A 9,759-nucleotide genomic window follows, 5' to 3' on the forward strand; every position below is an offset into this window, starting at 1 on the left:
GTATCCAATTCAGGTACGTTCGAAATAAGTATCATATTTGATGTTGAAAGGTAAGTATATGTACTTTAGTGAACAAATGTTGATATGTGATAAAGGTATGAGAAAATATGCTATATGTGCTAAAGAATTTGGAATATGTGAAATGTATATGAACATTGAGGTTTGTGATAGTATTTCTCTATGAATTATATGTAATTTGATGATGCTTTTATGTATAAAGTGTTAAGTTTATTTGTATATGGCTTACTAAGATTTTGAAAGCTTACTTTGTGTGTGTTTGCACTGTTTTATAGATATCAAAGCTACGAGAAGCTCGGGGATCGTCGAGAATCGTCACCACACTATTGAACTATATTTTGGTACCTTTTGAAAATGTATATAGTGAAGTATGGCATGTATAGGCTAGAAGTACTTTGATTATATTTTGTGATGTATATATCTAGCCATGTGATTTGGCATGATTATGGTTGAACTTATGGTTTGATTTTGGTATATGATATGTGATGCAGTAGTGGTATGTTTGATGTGTTCATGAATGGCCAAAGAAATTGCTCAAACTAGTAAGTTTTTGAATTGTGCTTATTTGGAGAAAAGGTAAGATTATGGCATGAGATTGAATGATGGATATTAAGGTTATAAAGCATATGTTTTGGTATGTATTTGGCTTATGGAATGATATGATTTGATATGTGTTTCAAACATGAAATATGTGGATAATGAATTGGTATAAATGGTGTATGTTTTGGTTGTGAAATGGTTGAAATTTGATGTGCAATTTGTGCCTATTTGATGATTGTATGGAGGACCCTTAATGGGTAGCAAGTTAGCTTTGTAAATGGCCTATTTTTTCTCACACGGGTAGGGACACGGGCATGTGTCTCAGCCGTGTTGCTTGAGGGCCATTTCAAAATGAGCCTAAGCAGACCACACGGTCGCACACACTGGTGTGTGCTTGATCAGAGGCTAGACACACAGGCGTGTGATCCAAGCCAGTAGCCTCCCTAATTTTCACACGGTCTGGCATACTGGCCCGTCTTGTGGCTGTATGGACAAGTCAGTATGTATGCCCTATTTTGACATGGCTTAGACACACAGGAGTGTCTAAAGTCGAGTGACACACGACCTATTCACACTAGCGTGTGACCTGTACAACTTTGAAAATGTTTAAGTTTTAGAAAAAAATTTTGTATGAACTCGATTTAGTCTTGAAACATTTCTAATTTATGTTTAAGGTCTCGTTGACCTATGTAAGGGACTCTATAATGATGTATGATTATGAATAAATAATGTTTGTAAATTATTTGTGAATTATTCTGATTTGTTCGGTAACGCCTTTAACCCTAGTCTGGCGATAGATACGGGATAGGGGTGTTACAAAATATATGTCATTAGTTAAGCATTGAATATTATATGAAATTGGCATTATATGTGTATGAAATGGCTGCTTATTGTGTTGTAAAAATGTTACCATTTATGCTTGTGTTTACATGTAAAAATAAGGTCGCATAATGGCTTTATAAATAGCCTATTTTTGTCCACACGAGCAGAGACACGGGCATGTGTCTTAGTCATGTGTGACACACGGTCATGTTACATGGCTGTGTGTCCCCTTGTGTTGATATTAAATGAAGTCAGTATGCTCTACACAGTCTCACACACGGGCATGTAACTTGTCCATGTTGCGTAAGTCAGTATACCCTACAGGTTTAGTACGGCCTAGCACACGGCCTGGCACATGGGCGTGTCTGGCCACTTTGAAGGGCACACTGGCTAGACACACGAACATGTGGTTTGCCATGTGATCCACATCAGTATACTCTCTACTTTTCACACGGTCTGGTACAGGGCGTCTTTGGCTGTGTCATGCAAGTTAGTATGTATGCCCTATTTCCACACGGTCTGTGACACAGGCATATCTACTAGCCGTGTGAGGCACACATCCTATTTACACAGGCGTGTGACCTCTGAAATGTTGAATTTTTTCTAAGTTTCCAAAATTTTCATATGATATCGGTTTAGTCTTCAATCATTTCTAAAGCATGTTTAAGGATTTGTAGGCCTTATAATGAGACAAAATGTTTGTGTTATATACTATTTGATTATGAACGTATGAAAATATGAAATATGGATATTAAATGATGTGTTTTGATCGGTAATACCTTGTAACACTACTCCAGCGACGGATACGGGTTAAGGGTGTTACAATTCTTGCTCCCTATCCTTTTAATTTTGTTGTTGTTAATATGAACAAGTATATAAACATTTGTGATGTTGATATGTTTCTTGTTCCCTATCCTTTTAATTTTGTTGTTGTTATTATGAACAAGTATATGAATATTTGTGATGTTGATATGTTTAATTTAATTAATATGGCTTAAATTTAATTCGAGTTAGGTTGATTGCATTTTGTCCACTTAATTTATTAAAATTGTGTTTGTGTTGTTGTAGGCCTCAGTAAGATGTTTGATTAAGTAAAACCATGACTAAGTTATTCTTGCATTACAATTGTAAGGTGACTGATGAATTAATTATTTAAAAGGATTTAAATTGTAATTAATTGACACAATACTTAATCAGTGCATGTTTAATCATCTAAGGTAGCTGAGGGTTAAATTAGCAACGGTATCTAAAGATACATTGGCCTTGCATAACTTGCAAGATTATTGTGATTAAACTGTTTCAAGGTAGAAATACATTGTTACCTCACGTAATCTTTTATGTGCTTATGAGATTGAATTAATTGTTTGAATTGGCATAGAGATATGTATAAGAGATTATTTTAATTTCATAAATCTGTATGTGTATTAACATATTTGCTTATTAGAATTTGTTTAATCAGTTGAATCGGCATAGAGATATAGTCAAGAGATAAATGGACATTGGTAGGTAAGTATGTTCAAAAGTTAGCAAATTACTGAGTTACAGTGAATTTATTTGTGACAACATAAACATGAGTTTAATAATTTGAAGTTAAGAAATGTAATTTATCTAGCACAATTATGTCATCTTGATTAAAATCACCTTTTGAAATCGTGCATTGGAACTTTTATTTTATTTTTATTTATTGTACTTAGTTAAAATCTTAGTTTTTAATCATCTCGTCAAATCAAAATATTTTTCTTCACCAAAGTGTTTTTAATTGCATTCATAAGTAATTCTTTTCACAGTCCCTATGGGTACGATAACTCGACAATTACTTGTCACTTTATTACTTGTTGCGATTGTGTGCACTTGCACATTTCTGTCATTCCAACCTTATAGTCCAAACTGGCTTGGGGTAAAGGTGTTCACAAATGGACAATACCAATATTGGGTTAATTTCCACCTTGATAACTTCCCCGGGTTGTCAGGTCTAGGATTTGTTTTATGTTATTCATTTTCCAAATAGTTGATCCGTTGAGTACCCTTACAAAATAGTTAAACTGAATGGATTAGTTCCTCGTGGATTTCATAAACAACATGGAAAGAATGGAAGAATTAATCGTAGGGAATGAATTGAAATAGAGAGTTTAAGAAAGCCTGATTGGTTTTGATAAATAGAGCAAACCCATAAAAATTGATTTGCTTTACAATCAGGACCTGCATCATGATGTAGCAACTAGTATGTCCCTTTGTACCCGTCTTCAAGGGTATGTCGCAAAATCGTCAACCTATGTCGCTACATTAAAGGAAGTTTCTCACTCTCTATTCTGCACTCTATGTTTAGACATTGGATCCCTTATGTTGTGACATAGCGTCCAGTATTGACCCGAAATGCTCTCTAATGGTGTCTTGCACACTCACAAAGTATGTTAGCTCTCTCTTAGGCCTCATTCGGCATTTAAGGTTAATAAATGACTTGATGTGCACATTGTATTGAATGTAAATAAAATTAAAGAAACTAAATTAAAACATAATGAAAATGCTTGTATTTATGATCCTTAAATGTAAAAACTAGTTTAATCTACTACAGCAAATTACGGTAGATCACCTTCTCTCTGAGGATTATTTTTTATGTTTCTAGGAATACCGGTGTCAATTTGAATTTTTATGTCACGCATCTTTCTCATTAATTGGATCATTTGATCCTCAAGTTTAGTCAATGTTATGTTTTAGTTGGTGGACTCAAATTGCACCTCCTTTACATCTGTTCTTATTGACTACATCTCTCCCTTGATTCTATCCAGTCGTTCACCATATGCAGTATGGTCACTTGGGTTGACCCTATCCTGAGGTTTCTATGAATAAGGAGGTTGATAATTAGTATTTTTGGCTTGATTCGAACTATTACCTCTTCTTGGGTTCCTCCCCATCTCAAATTTGAGTGATCTCTCTAGCTAGTATGGCCCCTTAGGTTGACCCTATCCTAAGGTTTCTGTAAATAATTAGTATTTTTGGCTTGATTCGAACTATTACCTCCTCCTTAGGTTCCTTCCCATCTCAAATTTGAGTGATCTCTCTAGCCGAATTTATAGGTATTTAAATAAAGATTTCTACCCTATTGCTTATATAGTTCACATCCTCAATAGGATTACTGATACAGTGGAAGAGTTGTTTTTCTTCCCCACACATAGATAATTTATTAGAAAATTCGGTACAGTTAAGTCTATCCACTAACGACTAATACATGTCATCTTCCTAGACCACTTTTACCGTAGCAGATTTCTGGCCATATATGATTGTCCAATAGGCCAGTGACAAGAGTTTAATCCCATATTTTCAATTATTTCGTATGCATCCTCAAATGTCTTGTTGATAAGTGCTCCTCCTACAGCTCTGTCTAGTTTTGATCTTGCATTTACATCCAAGCCATTGTAAAATACCTACAATCACATCCACTCAGGGAATCCCTGGTACGGGCATTTCTAAATTAGTGTTTTGAACCATTCCCATGCCTCATGAAAACTTTCTCCTTCCATCTCTCTAAAGATAGCAATCTCTCTTCTTAGTTGAACTACTTTACTAATAGGGAAGAACTTTTGTAAGAACTTTCCAACAAGATCATCCCATGTCGTGATAGACATTGGTGACTACGAGTCTAACATAGAAAAGGCATTATCAATCAACGAAAAGGGGAACAATCAAATATGAATAGCATCATCAATGACCCCGTTATACTTAAAAGTATCACAAAGATGGAGAAACTGTAACAACCCAATTTTTAGTGGTGTTGGAAATAGTGGTTTGAGATCACTAAAATCTGACAAATGAGCTCATAAATTTTATTATTTAGTGTTTATGATATAACGCCCCAAGTTTTATGTTTCTGTATCTATGAATACTTGACACAAATGAGTATCTGCCCCAGTAGTTAAGTGTTCTGGGTGTCTATGAGAGGTCCTAAGTTCAAGCCTTACCTTCGGTAAATTTTGATATTTTCCTAATTTAATCCCTATCGTTGCTGAGTGGGTTTATATTTAATTACTTGCAAATTTATATCAGAATGAGCCTGCTGGTTCGAGTGGTAAAGGATTCTGTGTGTTGGAGGTCCTATGTTCGAATCCCTATGCAAGCTGGGTGATATTTTGTGTGAGTGTTTCGGTGGAATGTAAATTCTGAGAAGTTAGATGTTAGTGGGTTAGTGGGGAGAAATCTAAGGGATTTGGGGGTTGTCAACATGTTTGGATTTATATTATTTTTCTTTTCTTTTTTCGAAATTCCCTCTCCTTCTGACATTCTATTTCCCCCATCACTCTACCAAAATTCCCTTGGAATTTCCCCACTTCCTTTTCCTTTTGTTTCCTTAATTTATCTTTTCTTTTAGCATTGTGAATTACACTTGTGCGGGTTCGGTAATTTTCTATTTCTGATTGTCGTAGTTATGTAATGAGTGATTAAGATTTTGATTTCTACTGCAATTGATGGTGTAGGCGAAGGTTTCAAGCAGTGAAATTCATTTCTTTGGATTAACAACTATTAACGAAGGTTCTTCATCAGTGGTAAGTCAGGTTCCTGTTAGTTCATTATTGTCGGAGTCTGTTAAATCAGTTGCTACATCGATGTTGGATATTCTGGTTTTAGATTTTGGGAAGCTCAGGAGTGCTTTCACTGTAAAACAGTACCAAGTGTGTACCCGAAATGCAGAAAAATGGTTGTTGGCAAAAGCTGAAAAACCTTGATGCCACACGGGTGTGCGTTCACCTGTAAGGTAGGCCGTGTGTGAGAACACAATTGTGTAGTCAATGAAGGCAAGGTCGTGTGTAGTACATGGCCATATGGTGGTTCGGAGTATGGTCGTGTGAGCCATACGAGTAGTCCACACAGGCGTGTTGATTTCTGGGCCAAGCTAGTGATCCACAAGGGCCAGGCCAATTTGGATGTGTGGGCCCATTTACCTGAGTTTTTCCTTAGGTTTGCACGATCATCCCAAATGACTGTGGGCCTACTATAAGGTCAGTGAGGGCTAAATAAACCTTAAACTGTATGATCTAATTGTTTGGTATTCTGATCTGATTGGGATATTGATGCATGTTTACTTGCACTATTATCTGCACATTTGTTATCTATATACGCTTATATGTAAGCATCTGAGCATCTTTGTCTGTTTATCTGCATTTGTATATTTTTGTATCTAATATTGGGGATGGGATGATGTATATTGAAGGAAGTGTTCTAAAAGGCAATTTGTGCCTATTATCTGGCAGATGGCTACATTATATCTACTGTTTGCCATATCGGTACTATGTGGTGTGTAGGACTGAATGGGGGTTTTTAACCCCACATGGTGTGTAGGGATGGTCGGAGATGGTGTGTAGAGGATGGGGGTAGGATTTTGATTTCTAATTATGATCTGCACATTTGTATCTGTATCTGAGATGGGCTTAGGTTCGAATCTGTATTTTCATCTGAAATGAGTGCGGGCCCAAATTTGTATCTGTCTGATGTTAGTTAATCTGTATGTTTGTATGTCTAATTCTGCTGGGTTACACAAATCTGTATGTTTGCATGTCTAATTCTACTGGGTTACACACTGAGTTTACGTAAACTCACCCCTTTTATGTTTGTTCTGTACAAGTAATCCATAGAGTTAGGTGGATCGGTGCAACGGAGGACTCGAAGGTAACCACTCGCTATTACTGTTTTATTTTTTTTATGGTTTTACTTAAGTTTTGGCATTGAGATTTGAGAGGTTTCATTTTCTAGGACTCTCTGGACTCTTTTAAACTATTTGGCTCTGGTTTTGGGTTTTTGGATTTAACATGCTTATTACTATGATGGTTTTACCTAAAACATGATTTTCTAAAAAAGTGAATTGTTTTCCTTAAACACAATGATTTTCCTAAGCTTCCTCTAAAATTATACGTTTTAAGGCAAGTTGACTAATTGAATATTTGTTTTGAAATAAATGAAAGCTATTAAGGGTTTATAAGCTTAAGGTTTTTATGGAGATAGCTCCGTTTTCAAAACCCTTCCATGTGAGTTCGCTAGATTTGGCCATAACGTTTAGGTCGGGTTTGGGTGTTACTTTTAGTGGTATCATAGCCAGATTGTAAAACTTGGCTATGAATTTTGGGTTCCAAAATTTTGTGTCAAAAGAACTGGTTTCCAAATAAACTGAATGATTTGAGAAAGTATGTGCTTCACTGAGTCTCCAGTGTCGATCCTGTAAGTACTTCTGAAATTGAGATAGTTTATTCTGAAAATACTGTAGTTAGTACTTTCTGAGACTGTATTGAGATAGTTAGAAAACTGAAACTTCTAAAAATATTCCTGAACTTCTGATAAATTATGCATGAAATATATGCTAATAAATAATGAAACTGTTGCATAAAATTTTTACTGTAGATAAAACTCAAATTAGACAATGAGTGCTCATGGATTTCGTGGAAGTGGTACTTGTGACCATGGAAAAGGCCGTAGGGGGCTCAAGCTATGTCTTCATCACTAGGTAGTACCCCAAATATGGGTACGAGTGAGACGCTAGTGTCTCCTGTTACTGATACTAGGTTTTAGAGCCGCTCGGCTAGGGACGACGCACTGCCCCAAGCAATACTGAGGATTTTAAAGAGGGTCGCTGGATCCCATACTGGAGCTCGGGGCCATGGGTCGGTAATTGAATGACTGTGGTCTAATGGAGCTGAGCTGTTTAGGAGTGTCATTGGAGTCACCCTTAATATGGCCGAGTATTGGTTGGAGGCCATGGAAAGGATTATGAATGATCTAGACTGCATTCCTGAGCAGAAATTGAAGGGTACGGTCTGTCTACTTCGTGATAAGGCTTTTCAGTGGTGGCTAACTGTTGAAGAGGCTACTCAGCCTGATTGTTTGACCTCAGACTTTTTTAAGACCACTTTCCAGAGCAAGTATGTGGGAGAGAGCTATGTGAATGCTCGTAGGTGTGAGTTCATGAATCTCACGCAAGCTGATAGGTCAGCAGCTGAGTTTCTGAGGTTGAGCTGCTATGCTCAAAGCATGGTGGCATCAGAGTACGAGAGGTGTGTCCATTTTGAGGACGGTCTGAGGGACAGTTTGAGAGTACTAATTGCTCCACAGAGGGAGTGTTAGTTTGCGATATTGGTAGAGAAGGCTAAGATTATTAAGGATGTTAACCGCATGGAGTGCCAAAACAGGGACAGAAAGAGGGGTAAGAACAAGAGAGATTCGGAGCCCTCAAGTTCTATGCAGAGGCCAAAGAAAAAGGTCAGATCTGATGGGCCAGTTAGAGTGGGGCCCTTGTTGCTTCTATTGGGTTACAGCCATGCAATGATTGTGGTAGGCATCATCCAGACGAGTGTTGTAGGAGGATAGGGGCTTGTTTGAGGTGTGGTTCTTTTGAACACCGTATTAGGGATTGTCCACATCGGTTAGATCTGATGCAAGCTTCAGTTTCGGGTTCTGTGCAGCATCAGAGAGTAGTTACGCAGCCACCTAGGGGCCGTGAAGCAGCTAGGAGTGGTAATGGTTTGGGTCGTGGATAGAGAGCACTAGGTAGAGGTGCTGGTCTGACAGAGGTGAGGCAAGCTGGGCTTTTTTATGCTACTCAACACCGAGAGGATAGAGATGCTCTATATGTTATCACCGGTACGTTCTTAAATTCTGAGGTACCATATATTGCTTTGATAGAAATAGGTTCTACTCACTCCTATGTAGCTAGCACAGTATCTAAAAACTTTAGGGTTTCTGTTGAGAGCACTTATAGTGAGATCACTGGTTCGAGTTAATAAACTCTATAGGGATGTTTCGTTAGAGGTACAAGGGATTGTATTTCTAGTAGATCTGATAGAGCTTTCTTTTGGGGAGTTTAACTTAATTCTGGGCATGGATTAGTTGGTCAAGTACTGGGTTAGTTTGGACTGCACGACTAAGAGGGTCGTTTTGAGGACTAAGGAGGATAAGGAGGTGGTGGTGATTAGCGAGCATCGAGATTACTTGTATAATGTGATCTCCACTATTGTGGCTGAGAAATTGGTTCGAAAGATTGTGAGGCGTACTTGGCTTACGTCAGTGTTTTCGGTTTTGGGGACTCTTCTGTAGGGAATATCAGAACTGTAAGGGATTTTTCGGATGTGTTTCCTAAGGAGCTACTGGGTTTACCTCTGAATCGAGAGGTTGAGTTTGGGATTGAGCTTTTTTCGGGTACAGCTCCGGTGTCCATCGCCCCCTACCGTATTGCACTAAAGGAGCTTACAGAACTTAAAGCTCAACTACAAGAGTTCTAGACCATGGTTTCATCCATCCGAGTGTGTTTTCGTGGGGGGCACCAGTTTTGTTCATTAAGAAGAAGGATGGGACCTTGAGGATGTGTATCGATTATCAGCAACTGAATAAGTTGACCATGAA

The 9,759-nt window shown here is 37.7% G+C and overlaps 1 protein-coding gene and 1 non-coding gene across 2 annotated transcripts; both read left to right on the top strand.

Moving 5' to 3' along the window:
- The first annotated feature begins 4,824 nt into the window (after positions 1-4,824).
- On the top strand, positions 4,825-4,931 carry LOC128291918 (small nucleolar RNA R71). The gene has a single exon (XR_008281902.1). It is a non-coding gene; the product is annotated as a small nucleolar RNA R71 (small nucleolar RNA).
- Positions 4,932-8,094: 3,163 nt separating this feature from the next.
- Positions 8,095-8,897, top strand: LOC108484817 (uncharacterized). Its single transcript, XM_017788713.1, has 3 exons — positions 8,095-8,434; positions 8,501-8,619; positions 8,676-8,897. The coding sequence occupies exons 1-3, from the start codon at positions 8,095-8,097 to the stop codon at positions 8,895-8,897; spliced, it is 681 nt and encodes a 226-aa protein (XP_017644202.1).
- Positions 8,898-9,759: the final 862 nt, after the last annotated feature.

Source organism: Gossypium arboreum, chromosome 4, assembly GCF_025698485.1.
Source record: "Gossypium arboreum isolate Shixiya-1 chromosome 4, ASM2569848v2, whole genome shotgun sequence".
Taxonomy (NCBI): domain Eukaryota; kingdom Viridiplantae; phylum Streptophyta; class Magnoliopsida; order Malvales; family Malvaceae; genus Gossypium; species Gossypium arboreum.

Coding starts and splice junctions, on each gene's coding strand:
- LOC108484817 (XM_017788713.1), top strand. CDS start 8,095: ATGGCCGAGTATTGGTTGGAGGCCATGGAAAGGATTATGAATGATCTA. Junction 8,435..8,500: donor GTGTGTCCATTTTGAGGACG/GTCTGAGGGACA, acceptor CGATATTGGTAG/AGAAGGCTAAGATTATTAAG. Junction 8,620..8,675: donor TGCAGAGGCCAAAGAAAAAG/GTCAGATCTGAT, acceptor ATTGGGTTACAG/CCATGCAATGATTGTGGTAG.